At 49.3% G+C, this 27,457-nt stretch overlaps 3 protein-coding genes across 6 annotated transcripts; 2 read left to right on the plus strand and 1 right to left on the minus strand.

Annotated features, from left to right (window-relative positions):
- The first annotated feature begins 226 nt into the window (after positions 1 to 226).
- st3gal8 (ST3 beta-galactoside alpha-2,3-sialyltransferase 8) lies at positions 227 to 6,642 on the plus strand. Of its 4 annotated transcripts, none has more exons than XM_085923471.1 (10): positions 311 to 393; positions 465 to 520; positions 3,356 to 3,624; positions 3,769 to 3,862; positions 3,941 to 4,079; positions 4,384 to 4,577; positions 4,709 to 4,888; positions 5,210 to 5,255; positions 5,320 to 5,439; positions 5,531 to 6,642. In XM_085923471.1, exons 3-10 carry the CDS (start codon positions 3,480 to 3,482, stop codon positions 5,696 to 5,698), a joined length of 1,086 nt encoding a protein of 361 aa, XP_085779597.1. In that variant the 5' UTR covers positions 311 to 393; positions 465 to 520; positions 3,356 to 3,479; the 3' UTR covers positions 5,699 to 6,642. The 4 variants fall into 4 exon arrangements, with proteins under 4 accessions (XP_085779596.1, XP_085779599.1, XP_085779597.1 ...); XM_085923472.1 differs by having other exon boundaries at positions 315 to 393; positions 3,359 to 3,624; XM_085923470.1 differs by lacking the exons at positions 311 to 393; positions 465 to 520 and adding an exon at positions 227 to 293 and having other exon boundaries at positions 3,359 to 3,624.
- fer1l4 (fer-1 like family member 4) lies at positions 6,421 to 23,776 on the minus strand. The gene is made up of 50 exons (XM_085923478.1): positions 23,685 to 23,776; positions 22,128 to 22,359; positions 21,234 to 21,289; positions 20,939 to 21,027; positions 20,564 to 20,663; positions 20,406 to 20,500; positions 20,286 to 20,330; positions 20,029 to 20,217; positions 19,822 to 19,882; positions 18,951 to 19,082; positions 18,655 to 18,717; positions 18,498 to 18,582; positions 18,256 to 18,421; positions 17,876 to 18,056; positions 17,617 to 17,803; positions 17,459 to 17,538; positions 17,239 to 17,364; positions 17,091 to 17,170; positions 16,387 to 16,480; positions 16,108 to 16,216; positions 15,804 to 16,032; positions 15,557 to 15,689; positions 15,377 to 15,477; positions 15,208 to 15,295; positions 14,918 to 15,034; positions 14,678 to 14,830; positions 14,262 to 14,466; positions 13,676 to 13,800; positions 13,447 to 13,581; positions 13,205 to 13,378; positions 12,860 to 12,970; positions 12,629 to 12,790; positions 12,385 to 12,559; positions 11,988 to 12,109; positions 11,790 to 11,909; positions 11,635 to 11,689; positions 11,489 to 11,556; positions 11,281 to 11,415; positions 11,084 to 11,206; positions 10,882 to 11,009; positions 10,509 to 10,679; positions 10,010 to 10,164; positions 9,512 to 9,693; positions 9,359 to 9,444; positions 9,195 to 9,293; positions 8,987 to 9,104; positions 8,704 to 8,827; positions 8,343 to 8,596; positions 7,974 to 8,074; positions 6,421 to 7,877 (listed from the first exon to the last, which is right to left on the minus strand). Exons 2-50 carry the CDS (start codon positions 22,204 to 22,206, stop codon positions 7,697 to 7,699), a joined length of 6,147 nt encoding a protein of 2,048 aa, XP_085779604.1. The 5' UTR covers positions 22,207 to 22,359; positions 23,685 to 23,776; the 3' UTR covers positions 6,421 to 7,696.
- Positions 23,119 to 27,111, plus strand: ywhaba (tyrosine 3-monooxygenase/tryptophan 5-monooxygenase activation protein, beta polypeptide a). Its single transcript, XM_085923477.1, has 7 exons — positions 23,119 to 23,286; positions 24,911 to 25,070; positions 25,160 to 25,300; positions 25,441 to 25,564; positions 25,934 to 26,097; positions 26,170 to 26,265; positions 26,664 to 27,111. The coding sequence occupies exons 2-7, from the start codon at positions 24,918 to 24,920 to the stop codon at positions 26,718 to 26,720; spliced, it is 735 nt and encodes a 244-aa protein (XP_085779603.1). The 5' UTR covers positions 23,119 to 23,286; positions 24,911 to 24,917; the 3' UTR covers positions 26,721 to 27,111.
- The last annotated feature ends 346 nt before the right edge of the window (positions 27,112 to 27,457 follow it).

Here is a 27,457-nt window from a genome sequence, read left to right on the forward strand (position 1 = left end):
AACGGATTTTTTTCTCTATTGTAAAGAACATTTTTGAAAGGTAACAAATGCTGTACAAAGCTTAAGTCTGACAATATAAACAGACTCGTCAATTATGGCAAAGATCAACAAATAAGTAAGGGAAAAGCTGAATGTGCGTCTGACGTCACTAGCGTCACTGGCCCCTAAACGTCTGACGTCGGCCCGCCCCCTGCTCCGGCATCAAGATCGCCCCCCCCCCCCCCCCCCCCCCCCCCATCTTTTCCCAAGCATCATAGACGAAGACAGACGGCCATCCGGTGGCAAATCTTCACGTGAGTTTGTCTTCTTTTATGTTTTCTCTCGACGATTAGATGCCGATATCTTGTTTTGTGGTCCGAGATGAATTTGGGCCGCCTTTGTGTGCGTAAGTGGGTGAGTGTCGCGTCGAACAAACTAGATCGTGGATCCCTGCAAACTTTGGGCAACTTTTTATGCTAATGTAGCGGTTACTTTGATGTCGTCCGGCCGAGTCGGTCCGCTACACGAAAGAAGAAATGAGGTGAGGATGGTGATTCCTGTCTGCAAGAGAATCGTTTTTTTCGCTTCTGAACAATTTTTGTTGACCAAAACTGTGATGGCATTCCTCGGCTTCACGATCCAACCTCCAGAGGTGACCAAAGAGTGGACTCAAACTTGGGGTTCGGTACTCCGGCACTCATTTATTGGCCAAGATATTTATTTTCTTTTAAACATTTTTAATTTTTTTTGCGGGAACGGATTTGCAACTTATCTTTTCCAGCATTTTGGTGTGTCACCCCCCCAATGCATTTAGAATGGGCGTCAATGAATTTTCGCTATGAACGTGCAGGCCTGGTCACTCCACTCCACTGCAATTATGAATATGTGAAACAAAAACTAGCATAAGCTGTCAGTCTCGAACATTACGTTTGTACCCACCTTCATACTTTAAGGGGAAAACTATGATGAAAAAAACCACCTATGCATTGTTGCAATAAAATTATGACTTTGATGCTATCTTGGAGTAATTGGTGAGTTGAGGTCAGACAAAATGAGTGCTATGTTGTGACATCTACAATATAGACAATAATAATGATTTTTGAGTTGGAGTGAGTCAGAATGTGCGCATTTTTTGAAATTTGCAGTAAGACTGTCCTAATCTTCTTGGAGTTATAACATTCACCTTTGCTGAGTTTTTATTACATTATTTTAAGTCATAACGTTATTGGAACAATGCATTTAAACATCATTCTATGAAGTCATCAAAATTGCAACTTGGTCACATTGAAGTTTGTACATTTGACAGTACATAATACAAACCACCCTCTCATAAGGTATACAATTGAGATGGTATCTAGTGTAGAAAAAGTCTGTTAGAAACAAAAGTATGTCAGACACTCCAGTTTCAATCAACATTAGCACTTGCTGACTCATCATGAATACGATCTGTTGCTTTTGCTGGCTGTTTAAGAGGTGCCTTGTACTTTCTGTAATGCATATGGCAGCTTTTATCCCGAGGGACAGTGTTCCGACTGGAAAAAAGAGGGGGTGGTGGAGCCTTTAATTCCACCCACTTCAAAAAAAAGCTTTTACAAGAAAAAAGGGAGGGGATGTCGGGAAGAGCGTGTAGACTGGAAACGGCTGTTGCACGTGTGTGTCTGGTCGTGCATAGTGACTTGATACTGCAAAAGTGAAGGACTTGAAAATGGCAACATCAAAAGTGTCTTAAGGGCCTCACTTTTGGCTCTCGGTGGGAGGAGGAACCACGCGATTCTGCTTCCTGTCTTGACTTTCTCGTGCTTGATGTAAGCAAGTTGTGTTAGTTCCTGTTTAGTAGTTCACCAATGACACAGTCGTGTTTTGTTTGAAACGGGATTTGCCTTGCTGCCTCCCGATTGTACAATGGACGGGTTGAGCCAAATGCAAAAAAATGTCCTTTGAATTCTTTCCTCGGCTCTTGACCTTTTGTTGAATCCTCAGAAATGGACACGCTTATGTAACGATGCAAAATACTGCCACAGTTTACGCCGAGCACTTGGGCCAAATGATTGTTGGGAGTGTTGTTAAACCTTGGCGGCATCCCCCCCCCCCCCCCATGAGTTATAATTCATTTAGCGAAATAATTGGAATGTTGAGCGAGAACGTTTTAAAAAGCACCTTGTGAAACGGTTGCCATGTTGTCACATGTTGCTGGGAGAAAGTTGATATATCTGTTTTAGCATCATAGGGGAAGTTTATTGTCTGAACGATTTAGGACAGCCCAAAAAATCTTTTTTTTTTTTTTTTTTAAAGCAGATTGGTAGCTGTAAACCTAAAAAAAGGTGTCTAATTGTTTTAGGCCGACGAGGCTCAAGTCGAGTACAATGGAGGGCACCTCAGGCAGCTCTTCCCTTTGACTTGGACATCCACTTTTTCATTGATTTTCATATTACATATTTTGTGTGCCCTCTCTGCATCCATTGCAGCCTGGTGATCCTGAAAGGGGGATCCTTCCATCTGTGGTCCCTTCTCAAGGTTTCTCATTTTTCCCCCTGGTAGTTTTTCCTTACCCTTTTGGGAGCTCAAGATCAGGGGATACTTTGAGAATAATTGTCAATTGTTTGTCTATGTGAAGCCCTTTGTGAGTTAGAGCTATACAAATAAACTTGACTCGACTGCTGACCTTGCTCAAGAACGAGACTAAACTCACCCGTGTGGAAGCGTCGGCTGCATACATAGCGTATTTTGAATGTAAAGTTTGCCAACGAGAGAGTTGCTTCCCCATTGGGACGCCGTTGCCCATTTCCACACTTGATTCTAGAACAGGTCAGTGAGACAGAGGACTTGCGTCCCATGCAGGGCAGACCCCAAAATAACAGAGATATCTCACACCGAGGGGAGGGCCAACAGGCCATCAAGATAAAATGTCCTGAAATCGGAATATGCGAGCACTTCCTAGAATTGTTTAGAAATGATTCAGCCTTTTTATCCAGCATTGTGGGTTCCATGTCTATTGTGCATCACCCTACAAACAAGAAAAAATTATCTGAAGCAGCCATGGCCCAAAAGACACACGAAGTTTAGATAGATAAGTTGACGGAAGGACGGACGGACGGCCACAATAGGGCTTCCTCACCTCCACAGGCAAGTATGGAACCACACGCACCCGAACCGGGCTTTCAGGTTGAATAGAAAATAACACCATAACACCACGCCATAACACCGAAATGAGAGAAAGTTTTAGAAAAGAGGGAGAGAGAACTGCAGGAAGACTGCCACACATGATAGCGCCAGGAAGGAAAGAAGTTTGAGTTGCAAGCTAAACAAACAAGGGCTTCACTTTTTCTCATGGCCCATTTGCACCACACCGGACTGAATTTTCCCCCGTGCGCCCCAGCAGGAAGGGTCGGGACAGGAAGCCTCGGTGGAGATAAAGGCGAGGCGAGCCCGAGCTCGCCGGAGGTGCGGATGTGCTCTGCCAAAGTGCTAGCAGGGCTGCGGCCCCCCTCGCACCTCTGGCCATGTTGTTGAAGAGGAAGCTGTGCGCGGTGGTGGCCATTGCCGCCGTACTCCTCCTCATGCTCGCCAGCCACAGCATCCAGAGTAGACCTTTCTTGTCGCTGTCTTTTACCACGCCCACACGAGACGCCAGCGCTCAGGAAACAGGTGAGATGATATCGCATGTGACCTGCAATTATTTGTGCTTGTGGAAGGAATTTCTTTTAGAAAGCTTTTAACTAACCTTGTCATTTGAAAGCCTCAAGCCCCATTTGAAGCGTGACTTTTTTTTTTTTTTGCGTGGTTTTGTAGCGCCTCCCGCTGACGTCAGCGACACACACAAAGCAGTCGTCACCGCCGCACCTGAGAAGCGCTCGGCGAAGAGCGATGCCGGCCAGGAGACCAGGTAATGGACGGACGGACGGACGGACGGACGGGTGCGTCCCCAACATTTGTGGTGGTTTGAACGGCCCGTTCCTCCCAGGCCCTGCGCTTGTCCCGAGTCGTGCGTGTCGGACGCGAGCGCCTCCGACTGGTTCCGCCTTCGCTATGATGCTGGACAGCAGCCCGTCCTCCGCCATGCGAACGAACGCTTGGACCCGGACGCGCTCGACTGGTGGCTGGTGAGCACACTTCGCTCGCCCGCCCGCCAAACGCACACAAACTCCACTCGCATGGTTTTTTTGTCAACATCAAATTTGTTTTATTTGTTCTGGCAATCAATGACAATCTGCAAAGCTTCAAACAAGACAGTGGAGTCTTCCAGAAAAACTAGCATTTCAAGACGAAGGTTCCATTTTTGGGAAAAGGTCAATTTCAACAGAGCGAACATGCATGTTTTTCAAATTGAACCAGCATTTGCAGTGCCTTAAACAGGACACGGACAAACTCGGCCTGGAAAGTCATGCGAGCGCTTTCCCTTGGCAGAGTCTCCAGCGTTCGGGCAACGATGGCACGCTGCGGGAAGTGATGTCGGACATGTTCCAGATCATCTCGCCGCCTCCCGTGGACTTTGCGCCACGGCCGTGGCGTTGCCGCACCTGCGCCGTGGTGGGAAATTCGGGCAACCTGCAGAAGTCGGTGCACGGGAAACTCATCGACTCCCACGCCTCTGTCATCCGGTACCTTTTCCGCACTGGCTCTTTTCGTAGCGTCCTGACAATTGCGACGACAGCGGCTGTACGGAGGGTTGTCAAGTCAAATGTCAACTTGATATTGCCCATGTGAGAACAATTGAATGTTTGATGCCCAGGATGAACAAGGCAGTGACGCGGGGCTTCGAAAAGGACGTGGGGAATCGCACCACGCTTCACTTTGTGTACCCAGAGAGCGCCGTGGATGTGGAGCGCGGCGTCCACCTCATTTTGCTGCCCTTCAAGCTCCGAGATATGGAATGGCTAACCAGTGCCCTCTCCACCGGCCACATCAAAATGTAGTCGCTCAGCCTTTCACAAACATCAAAGGCCTTCAAACACATTCAACGGTCGTCGACCGTCTTCGGCAAATAGACCTTTTGGAAAGCGCCCCATAGCCAGATTTGACATAGAAAAATTTTCAATCAACCTAATGTCTGGTACAAGAGGAACAAACTGATTTGTTTTTTTTATTGTGCAATTTTCCGCGAACAGAATTTTAGTGGTCAACGAAGCTAACGTTTGTTTCTAAGAAAAAAAATCAAGACTGCGAATGTTTTGCCAAACATCAAAGTAGCATTTGTTTCAAAGCAAATGTTTTCCTGTTTTGGTGCACTCAGGACGTACACGCGGGTGAAAGAACGTGTGGAAGCTGATAAAGACAAGGTAAGTGTGGCAGAGGTGTCAAGTGTGCGCTACATGCCAACGGCGCACGTGTCTGTCTGCGCAGGTGTTGGTGGTCAGCCCGGCCTTCTTAAAGTACGTCCACGAGCGCTGGACGGAGCGTCACGGCCGCTACCCGTCCACCGGCTTGCTGGCCATAGTCTACGCGCTGCATACCTGCGACCAGGTCACCGTGACAACCACACCGCTGCCTTTCTTTTTGCCTGCTTCTTGTCCTGTCCTTCTTTTGGTCATGCCTTTCCACACCCCCTGCGCAGGTGTCGGTGTTTGGTTACGGGGCCGACAAGCAGGGCAACTGGCACCACTACTGGGAGGAGAATCGCTACGCCGGCGCCTTTCGCAAGACGGGCGTGCACAGCGCCGACTTTGAGACGCAAGTCATCCGGCGGCTGGCCGAGGAGGGAAAGATCCGACTGCACGCGTAAACCAAACGGACACTGGCCGTCCTGGACGCGGAACAAACAAAACCCAAGCGGCCCAACCAAATTCTCCTTGTCCGTTTTGTGCCTTATTCCACAATACTGTGGAATGTGCTGTAAACACAAAAGACTTTGCTCTGAGATGGGGAATGACCACACAACGTGCGTGTGTTTGTGTGTGTGTGTGTGTGTGTGTGTGTGTGCGCGCGTGCGTGGTATTAGCGAAGAAAATAAGGATACCTCCCCACTTTTTTTTTTTTTTAATCTCTTTAACTGAGCACTTTGCCTTAAGGAAATGGCAGCCATCTTGTGGCTTTACTGGTAAGTCATCTTTTTGTTCAAAGTGAATTGCTGACATCCAGTGTTCCCGTTTTTGTGGTGCTTAGTCTTGTACATTCCTACTTCATTAGAATAATTTTTCCTCAGAAATTGTACACCAGTGGTGACAAGCACTTTGCAAATTTCGAGGGGAAAAGCCCAAATTGAATACATTTTGCTATACGAGCATGAACGATGATGGTTATCTTGCGTTCGCGGGTTCTCCCTCATTCGTCGCTGTTTTGATTGTCCCAAAAGTCAACGCCACCTGTTGGTCTTGACGCGTACTGTGAATGTAAAAGTCTTTCTTTCTTCCGTGGTCAATTGTGTGGTCGGTCGCTCAATCGTGTGCCTGCGTGCTAATTTTTGTTTGCAAACGACAATGAAGGAAATTGAGCAACGTGCAGTGATGTTTTTTTTAATACAGTATTTAGCATGCTGCCTAAATTGTTACAACGTATTTTTTTCTGCTTTTATTTTTTTTCCTAATTTCTTTCTATGGGTTATGTGGAAAGGAAGAGCTGAGACGTATATTTACAAATAAGGACGTGCTACCCAGTGCCCCACCGAGCCGCCTTGGACTGAACAAGAATGAGAAAATAAAACCTAAAAAAAAAAGACAAATACAAAAACTTGGAGTTTTATTTTCCATCCCTAAAAGAGGTTAAGGCTTAGGTTTTGAACAGTACTGCAAACCTTTCCACTGTTGGGCAAGCTAGCAAAATATTTGTCGGGGTTCCTTCAAGGTTGCAAACTGTTCACCAAAAGTTGTAGTATGGCTGCGGAACAAGAGCTTTGTACTGCTTCGTGCACCAACTGCACCCTTCTGTTGTCCCTGCTAGAGGGACGTGTCCGCCAGTTAGAGCAGAATAGTGCCATAACAGTAGATGGCCATGGCGGACACAGTCGCGGACTGTAGTCAGCCCGCCGGCCCCGTTAGCATTAGCCCCAAGCGGCTTGCTAATCGCGATGAGCCAGGTAAGACGCATAGCCGTCATCTCGGTCTACTGGCCCTCGCACCTTGGTCATAGGTGACTCCATTACCCCGCTTAAAAATCCAGCCACGGTAATGTGTATTCCTGTCCTGGGGGCAGAGCACCCGACATAGAAGCTAATCTTAGGGAGCTAGTCAACAGCGTAGTTCCAACATGATCTAGTGATACACGTCGGCGCCAATGATGTTAGGATGAGGCAATCACAAAGAGAAACATAGCGAGGACTTGTGATCTGGCCAGAAAGATGAGTCGGCATCGAGTATTTGTCTCCGGCCCCCTGCCTGCCCGGGAGAGGCTCTGATGAGAGCTTTAGTAGATTAGTCTCCCTTAATCGATGGATGGCTGGCTTCTGTAAAAAGCAGGGACTGTATTTCATAGATAACTGGTCTAGTCACCGTGGGATGGTGGGAAATGTAATTTCGATCTCTTTGGGTGTCTTGATGTGAAGAAATTGACAATAAAGCAGACTTTGATTTCTGGGGTCACCCGCCTCACATTCTACTTGGTCCAAAAAGTTGGGGCTCTGCCCGGTGAGTGAGCACGTGTTTAACTAACATGGAACGAATGCGTGACGAGCGCCAAGCATGCGCCAAGCGCGGTGTGCCAACAGCACTTGCAAAAGGTTGACTTGGGTTTGGCTTCTTGCACTTGGCCAAAACGTCAAACATGACTCTAGCGCCGCCGCCGCCGTTTATCCCGTCACGAGGAGCTGCGTGATTTGTTGCGGCAGCGTGTACACCAGCAGGCCCAGGAAGAGCGCCACCACAGCCAGAAACATCAAGGCCACGATAAACTTCTTGAACTTCCTCCAGATGAGGAAGACAAAGGTCTTGATGGGGTTGAGGAACCACGTGAAGCTGACGGTCGGACGGCTGCAACCATGACGGACCGTTAAAAAGATTGCTTTGTTTTTTTTCAACAACTTTTTACATACAAGCTTTGTGTATGTGTGTGAGCGTTGGTCTCACTTTGGTTTGTCCAGAGGTTCTGGTTCCTTGCGGCCTCGTCCGACAGGATTAGCCTCAGCATGCTCCAATGTTACCAACTGTAGTTCTGCCTCCACCTTTCCCTGCAAACACACACACACCAACACACAATTTCAGTTGATCAAGAAAGTCTTTGCAGCGTGTGACTTTTTCTACATTTTGTCATGTGGAGCTTTCTTCCAAAAAGGAATGCAGTCACTTTCCAGTGGGCATTAATTGTATGCAGAATTTTGCAATCTGTGGGCCAGCCAGGTCAGTCACCCCGTGAATAGTGAGGGACAACGCCATTTGAGTGTTTTTTTTTTTTTTGTCCTGCATTCAGTTTTGGGACGGGGCTGGCATTGGGGCCACCATGAGCATGTGGACGTTTCCATCAATGTCAGTGAAGCAGACGTGGTCTGTCTTGACGTCTTTCTTCTTCTTCTTCTGGCGGAACTGCAGGCCGTCGGGCGTCTGGCGGCAGGTGAGGGGCCACCAGCCCTTCAACTTCTTGCTGCGGAAGATGGAGGCCCGCGGGCCGGCGCGCTCCTTGGCCATCTGCACCGTGCACTTTTCGGACGACTTGGCGCCACGCACCATGTCATCCAGGCGCAGCTCCAATGAGCCTTCAACAAACAAGCACATCTTTCTTTCTTTCTTTCTTTCTTTCTTTCTTTCTTTCTTTCTTTCTTTCTTTCTTTCTTTCCTCCGGCCGTCGACGCGCCGGTCTCACCGAGGAAGTCGTTGGCCGAGATGTGGTCGTAGTCCCAAATCTGAAGTGTGAGGACGGCCGGCTGGCGAAACTCCGAGTCCTCCAGAGAGAAGAAGGACTCCTTGCGCTTGAACACCACCTCTTTCTAGGGCGCACGCGCAACAAACAACATGATGAGATGAGGAGGAAGACTCACCCGCAAGCGCACTCCAAGTTCTGAGATTGTTTTGCATGAGGACGAATGCCAGTTGGACATTCATTGACAACAACAAAAGGTGCCAGAGGGGTAAGTGTCCCGGATGACCTCGGTGGGCAGGTAGTCAAAGCGGAAGACAAATCTCCAGTTGAAGTTCCCCTCCCCGCTCAGCGAGTTGAAGTGGACGTCCGTCTCCTGCTTGTCGCCTTCCAGGCCTCGAATCCAACTGCATGTTGTGAAAACGAAAAAAAAAGTCAATCGGCAGCCGGCCGGCTTGGCGAGGTCGGTTTGGCGAGGCCGGTTTGGCGACGCCAACCCTTTGACGTAGATGTCAGATGAGGCTTCGCCGGTGAACGGGTTGATGTCGTCCAGGAAGACATCATCCGTGTTCCAAATGATCACACGCAGCTCATACCTGAAAATCACACACTCGGGCAGCGGAATCCCTTTCATACAAAATTAAACTCGGGCTGGACATACTGAAAGGGCAGTCGGGGCTTGATGTCCACGGGTGGTGGGGCGGGAACGTCCGTGGGGAACATGTCCACCCACATGTGGAGGTAGCCCTGCACGAGCACGCACGCACGCGTCAAAGAAGCCACGGCGTGCCGAGCGGTCGGTCGTCAGGTCTACCTGCGAAAGTCCAGGCTTGTCGTGCTTGACGAGCGAGCGGATTTCCACGTGCTCGGGGACCAGCGCCACCGCTCCTGGGACAAACTCGCTCATCTGGTCCCAACGTCGCAGCACGCTGACGGCCGCGTGCTCCTCCAACGCTGCCTCTTCCTCGGCCAAACGTGCCGTCTTCTTCAGCAAATCTGTGAGATCATTGACTTTTATTTGGAACTCGAATTCTCCATGACTGTTTTGCCGTTTGACAGAAATAACGAAAGCTTCTGACAGCTATTTGACATTCAAAACTTGGCGTATCAAAAGCGGTATCGGTTACTGAGCGTTGAGATCAGTAATTGCTCAAGAGTCGAGTGCTTGTAAAAATGTAAGCAGTATGAAGATCCGTCTTCCCCCCCCCAACCCTGAATGGAAAAATGAACACCTCTCAAAGACGGCTGACATTAGTCAATGCAAGGTCAAATTATTTCCAAGTCAAAAGCTGAGTCGGCTATGCACTCTTGCCTTCGGGGACGGCATCAGTTGGGATCTTGAAGATCTTGTTGAGGACTTTGACCTCCGTGGGTCTATATTCCGGGGGTGGGATGCCGTTATTTTTGCAGAGCTCGGAAAGGATGACGGAGGGCTTCTTGGCATCTCGCCACGCGTTGTAACCCTCGCTGCAGACACACGGCGCAAATGATCACTTTGTGATTTCAGGAAAAAGTCAACTCCAATAGATGAAACGAGTCTCGCTAAAATGGCTTCAAAGCCAAATGGCAGAGGTCCTGTGGCTTTCCCGGCGTGACACAAATTTCATGGTGCGACGTGAAACTGCCTCTTGAGCTGGAATTTCCAAACTATTCTGGTTGGACCTTAAAGAATGGTAACAGAACAGCTGCTGCTGCAAAGCAACAGGGCAAACTTTGGCTTTTGGAGACAATGTATCAGCACAAGATGAGCCGAGCGGGTGGCTCAGGCGGGCTGGTGCCGCCTGAGCCCGCTGACGGCCAACCAAACTCACGTGTCGTAGTTGAGGGACAGGCCGCAAGTGGCGCGGTGGCGGCTGTAGAATCGGTTCTCCAGGTCCACCCGGGTCTCCCCGATCACGTCGTCCGTGCCCAACCTGTCATGGTCCATCACCCTCACCAGCAGCTCCGTCTCCAGAGGGAAGCACGCTGTCACTTCAAAGACCCTGACACGGACACACAGACGGAAAAAATGGACAAGAGCAGAGCGGTCGGTGCCTGATGAAAACCATCTGCAGTCAAGAGTAAAACGCTCCTCCCTCTCTCCCTCTCTCCCTCTCTCCCTCCCTCACTCATTCCCTCCCTCCCTCCCTCCCTCACTCACTCACTCACTCACTCACTCACTCACTCACTCACTCACTCACTCACTCTCCAAAGACGGGGTTGAGTTGTTTGGGGATGTAGCGCTCCCTGGTGTCTCGACTCTGCTTGCCAACGGAGAGCAGCAGGTACGGGTCGGCTTTGCCGTTGGGGTCGGCTGGAGCCAGATTGCTGCCCTGCAACCAGGAGGAGGAGGAGAGTTCACACCCAGCGGCCGGCCGGGCAGTGGGTGGCTTAAGCATTTTGTCACCTTGACAATGTAGACGCGGACCAGCACCTTGAGCGCCGTGTTTTGGGGGATCCCTTTGCCGATGCGACACTCGACCTGGTCGTCTTCCTCATCCGAATCGATCGAATAGACCAAGAAGGAACCCTGAGCCAAGAAAGCGGCTGAGGCAAATTCCAAACACACAACGGACGGCGCCAGAGCAGAGCAGAGCAGAGCACCTTGTACTTTCCCATCAGACGCTCGTCCCGGTCCTCGTCGGCGTCCTCGCCGATGGCTCGGCCTTTGAGGAGTGGGAAGGTCTGCAGCCAATCCTGGAACTGACTGAACTCCGCCTCCAAGTCGCCAGCGTACAACTGAACGCACGACAACAGACGTCATTGACCTTGGACACGGGCGAGCTGATGTGAAAGAGTGTCGAGGGGGAACCTTCAGCGTGGCTATCTTCTTGCGCTTGAGAGGCTCCACCCGCACCGCCGCTTCTTCTGCCTTTCTCTCTAACCGGCACAATTGTTGACTTGAGAATCATGCGTCGCAAATGACGCTTTGTCAATAAAAATGAAAGGTGAGCACACCTGTTCCTTGATCTTGTTCCTCCTCCTCCTCCTTCTTCATCAGCTCCTCAGCAGCCTGCAACAAACACGTTGACATGCCATTCAATGTCCATGTACCTTTAGGATGCCATCTTTGCTGTGGTGAAGTGGCACAGTTATGTGACTGAATAGACCACCTGTCTGTCCAGCTCTTCCAGGGAGGCGTAGTACTTGGACCACCAGTCCAGCTCCTGGTTTTCCAGCACGTCCTCCTCTAGATCCTCATCCTCGGCCTTCAGCAGCTTCTTGAGAGGAGCCTGCGCGGAGACCGACACGGCCCGGGTAAGTGACAGAAGAAAAGAAAGAAATATTGCTCAGCCGGCCGAACGCTTCACGTTGATTAGCTTGATGGCGGCATTGGGAATGGCCGACTCTTTGATTGACAGGTTGCCCAGCTTGAACTTCTTCAGTGACTTCAGTGCGCTGGTCTTTGCCATCAGCGGGGCTGTCTTCTTCTCTGGACAAACGAGAGGATTTGCAGGGCGGTTCCAAAGAACATCAGGTTAGATGTCACGTCTCGCAGGACGGTTCCAAAGAGCATCAGGTTTGATTTTGTGTCTTACGTGCTTTGACTTTGTAAGTGGACTCACGGTTACGGATGGATACCTTACCACCGGTCCCGGTGACATGGTGTGATTTGAACCGAGCCTGCAAATTCTAATTTGATGACTAATTTGCCGCACCCCCCCTCCATGCATGCCACTCATCTTGCCCGATTAGCGCTTTAGCTACCTTTGGGTTTCGGCTCATCCTCTTCCTCATCCGGCTCATCCCAGAGCCCAGGTGCAGCAAAGTCAGAGAGGCATCGGACCACATGGGTCCCAATCAGGACCTGCCGTCCGAACGCTCTGCGCTCCACCACAGACAGCATCAGAGGAGGGTGGAGGTAGGCCTGCTTCGGCAGCTTCTGACGGGAAGCCGAAGACGAGATGTCAGCCAAATTTCGGGGGGGGCTGCCCAAAACGCGTCAACTGACCAGGTGGAGGAAGCGCACGGGCTCCCTGAAGTTGGCGTGGGTGTTGTAGCTCTCGAGCTCCTGGGACTCCAGCTGCTGTCCGGCGCATTCCAACTTCACCAGGGGGTGCTGTACCTCAAAGAGCTGCACACGCTTCAGCTCGCGCAAGCCCCAGAAAAGCACCTGCAAACATATTGACTGGCCTCTCAACTGGGCGCCTCCAACATCCATTTTCTTGTCCATTGTGAGCACCTCGATTTTGAAGCTCCTGAGGAGCGGCCTGACGCCCTCCGGGATGTCGTAGCAGCGCCGCTCCGGCCGGTAGGTCAGCTCCCGAGGGTCCACACTGCCAGGGAGGGACGGCTGCCCGACATCAAGACGCGCAGCTTAAGCTTGACGCTCTTCTTGTTTACCTTCCAACAATCTTATGACATGGCTACCGCAGCAGAGATTGCCTCACTCCAGCCACAGAGGAGATATTCGAGCAAACTATCCACTCCAGTATAGCACGGGCTGTTCGGCATAGAAAGCGCCAGCCAGGGGCAACGAGGAAACTCTCCAAAGTTTGGGATCAACAACAAACGGCGGCAGTTTTACCTCGCCGAAAGACGAGTAGTCCAGCTCGATGAGCTCGAAGGCGGCGAGAAGCTCTCCGGCCGGCGCCCTCCCCATGCTTATGTCAAAGAAGCGCAGACGGGGCTTCCGGTAGAGCGCCTCTGCCGGTTTCAACTCGGGCTCGGCGAAGGCTCGGCCCAGAAGTTTGTGGCCACCCTGAGCGCATTTTCCAGAGTGGCGCATTACAACCTCCCTTCTGTCACCACTCCAGTTCCCGGCGTTACCACGGCATTGTAGTCCAAGATGTGGATGATGACCAGAGGAGGGTCGTGACCCAGGTCCTCCATCGTGCCCTCCAGCAAAACGCGCTCAAACAGCAAAGACTCGCACCACGCCGGGGACAGCGTGTTGGACGACACCTGAGGTGCACGAGTGGACACTTTGTGTTGCACTTTTGAGCAACAATCAAAGATCATTTGTCATACATGACTCAACAATGACACAAAAACTCACCTTGGTCATCTGACATTGCGTGGAGAAGAGCACCTTGGCGAAGGGATCCGAAAGCCCGTTGTCGTTGGCCGCCATCAAGCCACGCGCTTGGTAGAGGTGACATCGCAGCTGGAAATAGCGGCTGTCTGCTCCAAAAAACAAAATTCCATAAACTTTCAATAAAAGGTGGGACATTCATTTTTTGTTCTATTTTTGGCTGTAATTAAAAAAAAAATATCTGTAGGTCATTTCCAAACTTCACTATTATTGAGGAGACTTTGCGTTGACGGGCGGCGTGGTGCGGCACTGGGTAGCACGTCCGCCTCACAGTTAAGAGGGTACGGGTTCGATTCCACCTCCAGCCCTCCCTGTGAGGTTTGCATGTCCTCCCTGTGCCCGTGTGGGTTTTCTCCTCCCACATCCCAAAAACATGCACTCCAAATTGGCGTGTAAGTGCGTATGGTAGTTTGTCTCTGCGTGCCCTGCCATTGGCCCAATGACTGCCGGCATAGCCTCCAGCACGCCCGCGACCCCCGTGATGACACGTGATACAGAAAATGGATGGATGGACTTTGCGTCGGCCAAGCAAAAACAGCAAGGAACTCACCCTGGCAGAGCAGTTTGACGGGCATCCTCCTGGTTCCCGTGGTGACCAGTGCCGCCCCGCCCTCCTGGTCCTCCTGCGACCCCTCGTAAATGGGCAGGAACTCGTCCGGGAGCGAGGTAATGGCCTCCTTGCTGTACTTGGCTTGGCCCAGCCACAGGTATGCCTCGAGCTTGGCAAAAATCTCACTGGTGGAACCTCCTGGAGACTACGAGTCACAGAATCGCAGAATGTTTTGAGAACTCTGGAGCCAGTTTCACTGAGCTGCACAGGATTCAGTAGACATTTCTATCAAGAGTCGACCGAGCCCAAAATTGCTTCTTCACGCTCCCGTGCTGTCCGCATTCAGGTTGAAACCCCTCACAGGCAACTAGGCTATGCTATATTTCCAGGGCAGACTCTTGATTTGAGTGACAGACCTTCATGTAGAGGGTGGTGAGCCGACCACAGTCCCGCCCCCTCTGTTCCTCCACCAATGAGAAGATGACGGAGCAAGCCGGTATCCTGATGTAGGCCAAACGTTTGCTTCCACTCAGCAACCACAAGAAGACATCGGGGATGGTGTTCTGGGGCTGCTCGCGGGTCAGACGGTGTCAGAGCTCACGTCGGCAGCGCTAAGTCCAGACCGAGAACGCCGTGGACGTGACATTGTGTGGTACCTCTTCGGCCAGCTGTCGAAGTTTGCTCAGGAGTTTTTTGAGATCCGCCACTTGCTGTTTGAGCCTCCGCCTGGTTATGCTGTGCCTGATCCTCGTGGCCCGCCTGGCCAGCAGAACCTGGACATCAAGGATATGAGCCGTGCATAGACAAGGGTTCGTCATCCAGGCGTTTGGATACCAGTGGCATCGTGGCTAGTCAGGAAAAGGTTTTCATTTGAGCCGACGCACGTGGCTTCAAGCGCTTCACACAGATTTCCGACCCGGGTACGTGAAAAATACGATAGCCTTACCAAATTTTTCCTGATGAAGTCTTTCCTGTATGCATCCAGATTGTTGGGACGAAATTGAGCACGCCGATCTGAGAAGAGTCGGAACTGCCTGTGTTTAACAATTGAGAAGAAAAATGTTTGAAAAGGGAGGCTTTTGGATTCAGGTTGCTACATGCGAGCGGTGGCTGACTTGCAGGACGTAACCAGCTCCAGCAGTACATGCACTAGGCGCTCCTTGATGCCGCTGCCAGCCGTCCGCCCGAGAAGCTCCACCTGGTCCAGACCGATCTCCTGAAGCCGTCCGCCCCAGATAGTTACTCCCAGGATGTGAGTGTAAACCTACCGGCCAGCTCCAGCGGTGCCACCTCACCAGCCTGTCCGCCATCTTTCTAAGCCAGTTGCTTTGGTACAGACGAAAGCTGTGGTCTTCAAACTGACTCCAGACAAACAAACACGGCTTGTGTTTCTCCCAGGGGGCCTGCAGCGGGATGCACTGGAAGGACCTGAGGCGGTGGGTGGCACGCCAGTCAGACACGGGCCGTGCGAGGCCAAGGCCAAGAGAGCGAGACAGCCCCTCCTGTCCACACTCTTTGGAAGCATAACCAAGGTCCTTTTACCCGTTGTACTCGGTGGGCTGCGGCCTGAGGGGTTTGGACACAGATCTGTTGTCGTGTTGGGGACTCAGCACCACCTCGCTGTACGGCTCCTCCTCGGACTCCAGCAGCCCTTGCGCCTCCTCACCGGCGTCCTCCTGGCTTTGGCTCAGCTCTCGGTGGCTTGCTCGCACCTCTTCCTGACTCTGGCTTTTCCCGGATGGTCTGCCTTTTATGGCCTTACCCCAATTTCCTGCCGGCAATGCCACCATTGACGGTTTGGGTTGTCCTTCTTACTGCTGCTTGTTGTGTCAGGTGTTCTTTTTACCTATGGAAAGTTCAAAGATCACGGGCCTTCCGCCTACCGATGGATCCATCATGGTGACCTCAAACAAAGATGCAAAGAGTAGAAAGTCTTCTTTCCCCCCTAGGAAACCCTACACGCACACACACACACAAAATCTGTTCAAAATGAACCTGTAGCATCGTTGTGCCTTGGTGTACCTCAAAGCTCTGTCCTCAGTCCTCGATGATAAGAATTGCTTGAATGTATTTCGTTGGGCAAATAGAAGATGGAAGGTTTTTTTTGTTTTTTTTGGGCACTGACCTCAGGGAGTGGGTGAATCTCCTCTACAGCCACAGTCACCGCCTCTGGCACTTCCACTCCTGCCTCGCCGGACTCGTCGCTCAATCGGCTGGAATCTATGTGCCCCCCCCCAAAAAAAAGCAACAATTTTGAGTGTTGTTGGCACTTTGAAGGATCTTACCTTTGTCCAATCAGAGCCCGGAAAGCAAAAAGTGATCCGATGAGAAAATAGATTGTAATCATTGTTAAGATAATAATTGTTTAAGAAAGATGCCATAAATGGGGATTGAACAAAAACAGTGTTGTGCTCGCACATGAAGATAAAGTCACGCTTCTTTTGGAGGTCAGAAAGTTAGAATGTTATTGGAATAAAATGCAATCTGCAGTTTTCTGATTTGGAACAAAAGAAAGATTCCACCTGAATCTTATCAAGTCGAACATTTCAGAGAGCAAGTCATATTGATAAATCCTTTTTTAAGAGAAAAGGCATCATGCGACAAGAAGAAATGTCAACCTCACAGGAATGGTATTTTTTTGTATAACCAATAAAGCTGTTTATTTTTGTGGAACCAACAAACGATGCCGCTTTTTCCCTCAACCTTTTGGGTGATGCAATGAAATGACAGAAATCACTTTTACTTGGACTCAAATGCGGAAGCGCATCGCCTTCCTTCCTTCCTTCCTTCCTTCCTTCCTTCATTCATTCATTCATTCATTCATTCATTCATTCCTCACCTTCCTCGCTCTTCTCCTCCTTGCTGCCTTGTGTCTTCCTCAGTCCCAACCGGCCCAGCGTTCCTTTGACCTTCAACAGAATCGCACAGGGCCAAGTCAGAGCAGATTGAGCAGAACGGATCCGGCAGATTCAAGTACCATCGCCGATAGAGGCGAGCTGGAGTCGGGGGAGACAGTAGATGGCGACGAGTAAATCTCTACACAGAGCGCTAAAAGGATTCGTCCGCGGTAGAAGATTCCCTCTCTGAGGCCCTGGTTCAAAGCCTGGAGAAGATAGTTGTCTGGATTAGCTTCGGCCCGCCCCGGGTCTGTCCTCGGGCACTTGAGAGCCAAGAGAAGCATCCGTCGAGACGCTTACCTGGTGGACATCTCCGAGGATGGAGTTCCGAGAAGAACCGTAAAGATTGACCCAGCACGGTCCAAAGGTGGGTTTGAAACCTGTGGACGGACACCATTACACACTGAAGGCTTCTTAATGAGCACAAAGCTGGCAACAGAGCAGTTTTGAGCGAGTACCATTCCTTGTGGGGTCTGAAATCTGCCGCAGGTCCAGAAAGTGCGTGGCCAGAGCAACATCCCCTAACTTGGCGTCGTCAAGGACCTGGACTCTGATCCGCTGGGCTAGAGGAGGAAACTGCTCCATAAAGGAGATCTCTTCGTTCCAAAGCGGAGAGCTTGTGGCACGAGCAACAGATGTCTCCCCCTAAGAGGGACCGAGCACTCTGCTTTGAACCCGAGCTTGTAGACTTGAATAGCCTGTCTGGTTTTGGTGTACCTGTTGTCCAGCAAAGGTGACTTGGACGTAAGGGTCAATGAAGACCCTTCGCTCCGTGACTTTGGACATTTGGGCCATCAAGCCGGCGTCCATGGTGGGCAGACCCTCCGCCATGTAGACCCGCAGGCGAAATCGAGCCCACGGGCGCTCGGAAGGAATCCCGCGAGGAAGCATCAGATTCCTATCGCAAACACATGGCCTTTGTAGCGCCACGGAAAAAGCCCTGCCTCCATTCAGGGTGGTACATTTTGGGAGTCCCGTGGAAATGATCCAAATGAGCCAGCCCAGCGTGGACTCATCTGTCTTGACTTGCTTCATGTCACCCTTCTGATTGGGTTGAATCCCCCGACAAAAAGCACGTTCGGCAATAGTGAACTTACTTGTCAATGTCCCGGTTGGTGTTGGCCGTGTCAGGCGGCAGGCTCGGGGCGCTCAGAGCCTCACCCTTCATCAGGACGCTGAGGGTGGCCTTCACGTAGCCCCTGACCCCCGATCGGGTGTCGGCCGGGTCGCTGAGCGGGGCCCATTTCTGGTCGAAGCGGTGCTCTGCCAAGCAAGGAGTTGGGCCGTCATCAGGGACGGAAGGGGGCACCGGAGTGGTTGAATGGTACCTGGCTGGTACCTGGCTGCTGGAAGACGGTGGCGATGTCCATCTTAAAGGTTCCCACATGGCTCATGAGGAAGGCCAGCGTGCGGCGGTGGTATACCTGCAAAGATGGAGGAGTTTCGGCAGCCTATTGCCATGGAAACAAGCGGCGTGCCACGGCGATGGGAATAACCTTGATCTCGATGACCTTGTCAAAGAGAACCTGTGGAGTCTCGTGGAACTCAAACTGAAAGTTCTGCAACAGGGGTTCAAGTTAGTCCATCACGTTGGCTTTTATTGGAGCACGAGATGTTTGCACCTCCTCTGGAAAGCATGGTGTTTATTGGGCCCGACTGTCTGACAACATGTTTGATGCCAGTCAGTCCTCTACTGGCAAAAGATGTTCTAATCTTTAATTTGGACTTCAAATGTGCTTGACTGCCCTCTGCCGTGTTTGATAGTTGTGTCTGCTCGGTTGACTTTGCGTACCTCGTTGTAAAAGGGAAAGTTGGTGGACTTTTGCGTGGCCGTGTGTTTCTTCTGCTGCCCCACCCGGATCACCACGACTGGGTTGATGTTAACGCCCGCCAGTTTCTGAGCTTCCAGGATGTTGACGTTCACCTGCAAGCACCCAATCGGACACGTTCACTGCTTCAGACGCCGCCCCCCCCAAAACAATGATTTAACAACCAACTACTAAATATGAATCTTCAGCTAACCAACTAACTAACTAACTAACTAACTAACTAACTAACTAACTAACTAACTAGTGATTCAAATAACTAACCAATCAACCAACTGTTTCTCATTTTTCCCCTGGTAGGGGTTTTTGAGTTTTTCCTTGCCCTTTTGGGAGCCCAAGATCAGGGGATGCTTTGAGAATAATTGTCAATTGATTGTCTATGTGAAGCCCTTTGAGACTGCTTGTGATTTAGGGCTATACAAATAAACTTGACCAACAAATTCACAAAAAAAAATCTAATGAAATAACTACCTAACCAAATTACAACTTGATCAACTAACAACCTATCTAGCAACTAATGACTGACTGACAAAAAAGAAGCAGCAAACGACTAACAACTGTTCAACTAGCAAACAAACCAAGGCACAAAGCGGCTGGCTGGCCAACGAACAAACAAAGTCATCAGCTAACCAATGACCTCAGTGGCCAATTAAATTTGGTCAACTGCCGGACATTTGGTAATGCATAGTAGACTAGAGTTTTCCTTTAGCCTTGCTAAATGACAAAAGTTGCTCAAAGGTTTCTGCAGTTTTTGAGCGACTGCTCTTGGAGTGGGCCAAAAGTTCAAAGCTGGACCCGTGATAGGGAAGTCATTTTTGTTGTTTGCGGCATTCTTACCTGGAAGCTTTGAGGTTTTGGTGTGGCTGCGGCGACATGTCTTGACAGTGGCCTGGAACGACTACACACACACACACAAAGTACAAAGATTTGTATCTTTGCTCATAGCCATTCAAATGTTTTCCATTAAATGGCAGCAAAGAAAGACTCAACCTGTGCGTCAAACCATTCTACACACAAATCCAAAATGAGAATAGCGAAGCCGACCTCATCAAGGGAGTGAAGATGATGTCGCACGCCTCCGTCTCCAGCAGCTCGTCCTCGTCATAGTCGTCGTAGTCATATAGGTGGTCCTCATCATCCAGGCCGCCCTGGGCCACGATGAGCTTGCGTCCCAGATGCCAAGCCTCCCTCTCCAGCTCCCTCTCCGGACGACTCAACATCCGAGGGCCCGCTCTGTAGGGTGGACCGCATTGCTGCACGTGCTATCGTGCCAGTGTCAGGTGAGGTGAAGTTGCTCTCACCTCTCTTCATCCTCAAAGGCTTCATTGTCCAAGCCCAGCGGCAATCTGAGTCATGCGCACACACACAATTCAAATGAATGAACTAATTAACTAACTAACTAAAGCTAATAGCTAACTTACCCAACTTGGGCGCCCACACTGATGAAATCTTGTCCCTCCCAGGCTCCTGCGGCGCCCTCCACAGGATTGTAGTGCACGTCCACCTCCACATAGATCTACTCCAGCAACATGATTACCACACGCACACACAAACGTGCATGTACGGATTGCAGACTTACATCAGTCAGGAGATGGTTGCCATCTGTGAGTGGTTCCTGTAGCAACAGCCTCCCTGATGTAACAATGTGCTGGAGGCCCACAACCAGCTTGCCCAGCAGTCTAAACACACATGCGCACACACAAATATGGATGGATGGATGGATGGATGGATGGATGGATGGATGGATGGATGGATGGATGGATGGATGGATGGATGGATGGATGGATGGATGGATGGATGGATGGATGGATGGATGGACAAGCACATCCACACATATACCATTAATTGTTGTGAGTTGTTGTTAATTGTTGGTCGGTTAGTATATTGTTGATTCATTGTTACTTAGTACATAAGCACATATAGATCACACCATGGATGTGTGTGTGTGTGTTACCTATTGGAAAAGACTTTACTGAAGTTGTAAACTCTGATAGTCAACACTTCATGTCGGATGACTTTTCCATAGTGAGGCCAGTGGAAAAGCTGCATCCACGGAAGCACACGCACAAACAAACACACACACACACAAGGGAGGAGTCAAGGTCACACCTTTGGACTGTGTTGTATGTGAGTGATCTCACAAATGTAAATGATCGTCATTCAAGGTTAATTTTAGGACATTTAATGTGATATTGTTATACTGTTTGTTTTGTTGACAAAACCAAATTGTCAAAGAAAAAAAGACCAACTTCATTGAAGACAGCCACACCATCACTGTGCATCACTCGGCTCTTCTGGGTGAATCCTGGCGGGTGGAAAACAAAACACGTTACCATAGCAACAGCTCAAATCGCATCGGAAGAATTAGGTCCTAATAGTGCAAGAAAAAAACGCAAGAATAAAATTGGATGTTTTTAGAAACTTTTTTTTCCTAAGAGACGGATTTTAAGGAAACATTTTCTAATGAAAAAAAAACTCTTTAAAAATCATGATCTTGCATTAAAGTAGTGTATTTTTGACAAAAAAAAAGTCATAGGATTAAATGATTAAACAAGTTCAATATAATTGGAGAGAAATGTCTCAAAATCTTAGATTCAATCTTACAATCTGGTTGTATGTTGTTTTCAAACAAAGAATGGATCATTTCTAGTCTGACTACTACAGTTCTATATTTCATTTCCATAGAAAAAATGTTTCTTTGAAAGTAGTTATCTTAAAACTGTCACAACGTTCCATTTTTTTTCAAGTTGAGGCATTTTCAGACAATATGCTTCACCGAAATAAATGTGCAACAATTAAAAGCATTTCAATGTCATTTCAAAGCAATGCAAAGAAATAAAAATAAGCAAAGTGGAAGAAGATGATTTTGGAGAACAATGGAAAAATGCTTTTGTATCTGTTGGCAACTTGGGATGTAATTTCATATTTGTGCAGCAGAATTGTTAAATGCTGCTTCGGCATGTTTGCGTTGCTCCATTCAAGAACAAAGAAGCTGACGGGGGAAAGTTCCCCTAGGTTGGAAGGATTGGTGAGAAGGAGAGGAGGAAAAAAGAACTAGCCAGGTGGAGCAGTGGCTCCCTCACGCATCCAAGACATTTCGGGGTGTTGTTCGATGTCCTTTTTTTACCAAGCAGACAACTCACCTCTGAAGGAGAGCTCCACTCTTCGCAGGGATCCTCCCGGAAGGTTGGACACCTTCCTCACGTTCACGCTGATGGACATGGCGAAGGAGCTGGAGGATGGCGTCTACATATCTTAAGGCCTCAATGTCAGCTCTCGCTTTGGTGTTGGCGTGTTGGTAGGGGCTGGTCCTATCCAATCTCATGTTTGACTGGGCAATGATACTCGACTGGCTTGACTAGTTTCCTCTTTTGACTAGGCACACACACACACACGCGCACGACAAACATCACATTATGTACTGCAGAACCTCCAATGTAGAACACAAACACTGATGAACTTCCATCTAAAGCTGAAATTGCGCAATACATATAGAGTTGCAACTGGATATGAAAATGTGTATATATAGCCACTCACCACTACTTGTGCTCAGAGGTTTACAGAAACATGGGCTATGCAAACCTATAAGCACAACTGTCATTCTAATGCTGTTCCAGAGACAAAAAATAAACCTTAGTAACCTTAGGAGAATGATAATGTGGATTTCCCCTCCCAAAAGTTGTTGTTGTTTATAAAAATATTGTATTTATTTAAGAAAACCACACAAATACTTACATACGTACATACATACAAAAGGCGTAAACAGTTGCTTTTTCCCAAAGACAAAAGTTGCAAATTTGAGAAAGACAAAATGTTGAAAGAATAAAGTACTGAGTAATATTCATTCATTCATTCATTCATTCATTCATTCATTCATTTTTTGAACTGTCATTTACCTGACAGTTGTTGTTTTATTTACAAAACAAAAATATATATATATATCACAAACCCAAATTAATTGCAATATTTTAAAAAAATCAACTAAGAAAAAATTGTAAATCATTTATTAATTTCTAAGAATAAAAACCACTCCGCAAATAATAAAATAATGAATACGTCATAGTGGAGTCGTCAGTGGTTGCCATGGCGGCTCTGACGTCAAAGCCCCTGCCGGGATGCCTGGAAACCCCTGAGTAGCGTCGCCATGGATACTGGCTAGGGGAGGGGTGTGGCTTAGAGGAAGCGGAAGTGTCAGCGCAGGCGGAAGTGGTACTGCCCTGAATCCCCGTTCAGCGAGAGGAGAACGGCTCGATAAAACCTCATCGGTCATTGAAAATCGCCAACTCTCCTACCCGAAAAAAAGTGAGTTCACTACATTCGCACGCACTCGGCACACGCCGCCAGCAAGCTTCTCACTTTGCTCCGAGCGGCGCTCGTTTTTGCCTCCTCCGCGGCGAAAGGTGCCCATTGTGTTTTGGATTTAGGCCGAGATCCGCTGGGGCCGCGTACGGAGAAAGTACCCAGCAGTGCTAGGGTTTGACTACACCTGAGTATGACGACGTTTACTTTTTATCCCACCCTGCTCAGTATTGTTTCCGATGCGACGGTCTTCGGTCGACGCGCGGCGCGGCACGGCACGGCACGGTGCAGGGAGGGAGTCGCCTTTTTTTTTTTTTTGACAGCTTAAACGCGCTGGCCCGTCTTTGGCAGCAACGGCGGTTTATCTTAGCCTCTTGTGGGCATTTGTGGGATGTTCCCACCTGCAGGCTCAGTCAGAGTAGTGGAAAATCCGTCCGATTACCCAGCCTAGCGCTCACGTAGCCCCCGCTGCTCCGTCATGGCGTGGGCTAACAACCCCCCCCCCCCCCCCACACACACACACACACACACACACACACACACACACACACGCACCGCCCTTCCTTCGCCATTGTACTCGCGGATTGAATTTGGCTTGATTGAAGCGTGTTTCATGCCATATGTGATATTTCGACAGGCCCGGCGGACGTGTTTATACCGCCCATGTTTTTGATTAAACGCGTGTCTCGCCGTCCGGCTAGCATGCTAGGCTACCCTCCATCTTAAAATTCCACAGGGGAGTTCGGCGGAGTCGACGACGACGAGGGCGGAGCTGCTTGCAGGCCTCGCGATTAAATTCATATCCTGCGGTAACACTCGCCGGCCGCGACAAATTGACGGCCAGAGGCGACGAATTGAAGCCTCTTTTGTGACTGCGTCGAGAGAAATGAAGCCATAAACGGGCTCAACAACTCGCTCGGTGCGCTTGCTCGCGTGTTAGCGGCTGGCTAATAGCTAATGAGAAGGGGGCGAGGGGCGTTGTTTTCAACGATGTCATAATTGAGGCCGTTAATTGTAATTGCTCGATAATGATGTTTGCCGAACGATGACGAAAGGCGCTTTGGGGATTTAATTCGTTGGTGTGTGCCCAACCATTCACACATGGATGAAGGAAGATATAGGGGTCGCATATAATGGAAGCCTCAATTAAAGACTGACAAGAACTAGTGATTTGGGCTGTGACATGTCAAAATATTGGCAGAAATGTCGATGATTGTTTCCCGAAGTAAAAGCAAATGTTTGCACAATCCATCTGCTTCCACAAAGGACAGGAATTGGACAGTATTTTCTTTTGGAGAGGCTAAAATTTCCAGGTTTTGGACCATTTTAACAAGTTCTCTAAACTATCAAATGTCCAAATGAATGTCAACCTAAGAATTCATTGTCGAATAATTGTCTTGGACATCATTTTATTGTCTAAAAAAAAAAAAAAAAGCAGCTCTCAGTGATGGTAGAGCCTTTGAGCCTGAGGTGGTTTGAAATTGGGTGAAGGCCTCCACCTCCAACCTTGTATCGAGTAGCCAGGACAGATGTCTGCCTCTTCCCCATTGGAGCAGGCGTACCTCAGTGGGTCGTCAGTCGCTTTTCACCAACCTCCGTGCGGTGACGCCCACGTTGTTGTCCGCAGCCACGAAATGGACAAGAACGAGCTGGTGCAGAAAGCCAAGCTGGCCGAGCAGGCCGAGCGCTATGACGACATGGCGAGTGCCATGAAGCAGGTGACGGAGCAGAACAAGGATCTGACCAACGAGGAGCGTAACTTGCTGTCCGTGGCCTACAAGAACGTGGTACGACTCCCGCCTCATTTGCGCTGGCTGTCCTCGCGGTCTTCACGGCGCTCTTGACTTTGGCGGCGGCCTCGCGCTCCTGCCGGCAGGTGGGAGCTCGCCGCTCGTCCTGGCGCGTCATCTCCAGCATCGAGCAGAAGACCGAGGGCAACGAGAAGAAGCAGCAGATGGCTCGCGACTACCGCGTCAAGATTGAGCACGAGCTCAAGGAGATCTGCAACGACGTGTTGGTACGTTCCGTCGTGTCGTGATAGACCGCATTACTCGCAAAGCAAGTTGGAGAGTTTCCCCTTATTCCGCTTGTTGATATTTTCCTATGAAAACGAAAGAGAAATGAATATCTCAAAGGAGCACACTGTTCTCCGTCCAGAATCTTCTGGACAATTTCCTCATCGCCAACGCAGAACCGGCAGAGAGCAAAGTGTTCTACCTCAAAATGAAAGGAGACTACTTCAGATACCTGTCGGAGGTGGCGAGCGAAGATGACAAGAAGGGTGAGCTTTGCTGCTGAGGCGCTGGCAGGATGGTCGCGAGGTGTCCACCTTCTGCCATCCTGCCGTAAGTAAGACAGCATCTTGATGGAGGAAGATGGTGCCTTGTCCTGTCAAAAGTCATTGTTCTCCAGTAAGATGGCATCTCGTCACAACCCGGAACGCCGTTGACACAAAATGTCCACGATAGCAAACGTTCATTTGATCAAAGGAACGGGAGCGGTGGCTCGTGCCTGTCTGCTTGCGTTGTTCAAATGGGAAAGTGATGGCACAACGTGAGCTCACTTGTATCACAGGAATGCACAAGACTGTGCAAGGCTGCTGGTTTTGCATGACCAATGGCTGTTGATTGATCAAAGTCTCTCTTTAAAGAAACGGTGAGCAACTCCCAGCAAGCGTACCAGAACGCGTTTGACATCAGTCAGGAAAAAATGCAGTCCACACATCCCATCCGACTCGGCCTGGCCCTCAACTTCTCCGTCTTCTACTACGAGATCCTCAACTCGCCGGAACACGCCTGTTCTCTGGCCAAGCAGGTAAGGAACGCAACAGCAATGTCAGCCGCAACCTCTGTGCCAAACTTCTTCAACCGCTTCCTTCCCGGGCAGGCTTTTGATGAGGCCATCGCAGAGCTTGACAGCTTGAATGAGGAATCGTACAAAGACAGCACGCTGATCATGCAGCTACTAAGGGACAACCTGACTGTGAGTCCAAACTGGCACACCGCCCGCCACGAGCCTCGACAGACAGACAATTCATTACTACGGCCGCCGACACTTCCAGTTACATTTCGTCTCTTCTGAAGATGGCAATTGAAGAATAAAATGTTGCTAACTGACAATTTCTTTTGAACTGCAGGTGATTTTTAAGTCATGTAAAATACAATTCACAAAAGTACAAATAAGGTTTAAAAAGTCAAAACAGAAAACCACAGAACCGTAGGAAAGTAGTTTTAAAAAGCTGAACAATCAAAACGATAATTTCGATTCAAATCTAAAAACCATGACAATGTTGTCAAGAGCGGTTTAATTTTCAAATGTCTGTGAGCTCTTGTAGCCAGGAAGTGACTGACTGACTGAGTGTCTGTGTGCGTCTTCCTCAGCTGTGGACATCAGAAAACCAGGGTGACGAGGTGGAGGCCGGAGAGGGCGAGAACTAGTCCTACACATTTTCGACCGACTCGACTCCTTCGTTATCCGACCTCCGCTCTTCCTCCTCCTGACTTCATGCACACAAATGTTCATTCCTTCTTCTTCATCTTCTGTAAAATAAGCAGCCGCATGAATCCCCCCCCCCCCCTCTTTTCCTGCCTCCCTCTAGCGGAACCTGGCACTCCAAAAGCTCCTTTAGAACCTTCTGGCCCGTCCTGTCTCACTAGAAGGTTTTTTTTTTTTTTTCTTTTAAATCTATCACCATTTTCTTCCTACTTCTTCCGCCTCTTAACTTCTTGCCAGCTTGTTAGTCCTGCCCACTGGCCGCCATTATTCCACTTCAACCCAAACAAGAAGACAAAAAAGGTTATTAAACTGTGTGTTTATTTTCAACAGAAACGCTCTTGACTCCTTTCTTCTCGCTCCCAAAGCACGTGTTTGCCTATAGACTTGGAAAACAAGGTGTCTTTGACACTCAACTGCCTTTGCACCGCTTCAAGTAATACCTAATGAGAAACTAAAATATCTAACTAAAAATGTTGTCGTATTGAACCAGTTTCCATAGCAACAAGAGAAGCTAGCGACCCAACATTCTATGAATGTTGCAACCTAGATGGTGCTTGCTTTCAAAAGCGAATGCTTATTCATGACTGCAGATATGCCACTCTTATTTCACTTTGTTGGGGACAAAATTCTTCTGACACTGAAATAATAAAAAAAAAAAACATGAAACAAATGCTTTTAG

The sequence above is a fragment of the Syngnathus leptorhynchus genome, chromosome 11 (assembly GCF_054491065.1).
Source record: "Syngnathus leptorhynchus isolate UIUO chromosome 11, UIUO_Slep, whole genome shotgun sequence".
Classification (NCBI taxonomy): Eukaryota; Metazoa; Chordata; class Actinopteri; order Syngnathiformes; family Syngnathidae; genus Syngnathus; species Syngnathus leptorhynchus.

Excerpts from the sequence above, each read along its gene's own strand:
- st3gal8 (XM_085923470.1), top strand. The coding sequence starts at position 3,480 with ATGTTGTTGAAGAGGAAGCTGTGCGCGGTGGTGGCCATTGCCGCCGTA. Across the intron at positions 5,256-5,319 it reads TGGAAGCTGATAAAGACAAG|GTGTTGGTGGTCAGCCCGGC; the intron begins GTAAGTGTGGCA and ends CTGTCTGCGCAG. Across the intron at positions 5,440-5,530 it reads CGCTGCATACCTGCGACCAG|GTGTCGGTGTTTGGTTACGG; the intron begins GTCACCGTGACA and ends CCCCCTGCGCAG.
- ywhaba (XM_085923477.1), top strand. The coding sequence starts at position 24,918 with ATGGACAAGAACGAGCTGGTGCAGAAAGCCAAGCTGGCCGAGCAGGCC. Across the intron at positions 25,071-25,159 it reads CCGTGGCCTACAAGAACGTG|GTGGGAGCTCGCCGCTCGTC; the intron begins GTACGACTCCCG and ends TCCTGCCGGCAG. Across the intron at positions 26,098-26,169 it reads CCTGTTCTCTGGCCAAGCAG|GCTTTTGATGAGGCCATCGC; the intron begins GTAAGGAACGCA and ends CTTCCCGGGCAG.
- fer1l4 (XM_085923478.1), bottom strand. The coding sequence starts at position 22,206 with ATGTCCATCAGCGTGAACGTGAGGAAGGTGTCCAACCTTCCGGGAGGA. Across the intron at positions 21,290-22,127 it reads AGTGGAGCTCTCCTTCAGAG|GATTCACCCAGAAGAGCCGA; the intron begins GTGAGTTGTCTG and ends TCCACCCGCCAG. Across the intron at positions 12,560-12,628 it reads CCGTGCGCTTCCTCCACCTG|AAGCTGCCGAAGCAGGCCTA; the intron begins GTCAGTTGACGC and ends GCTTCCCGTCAG.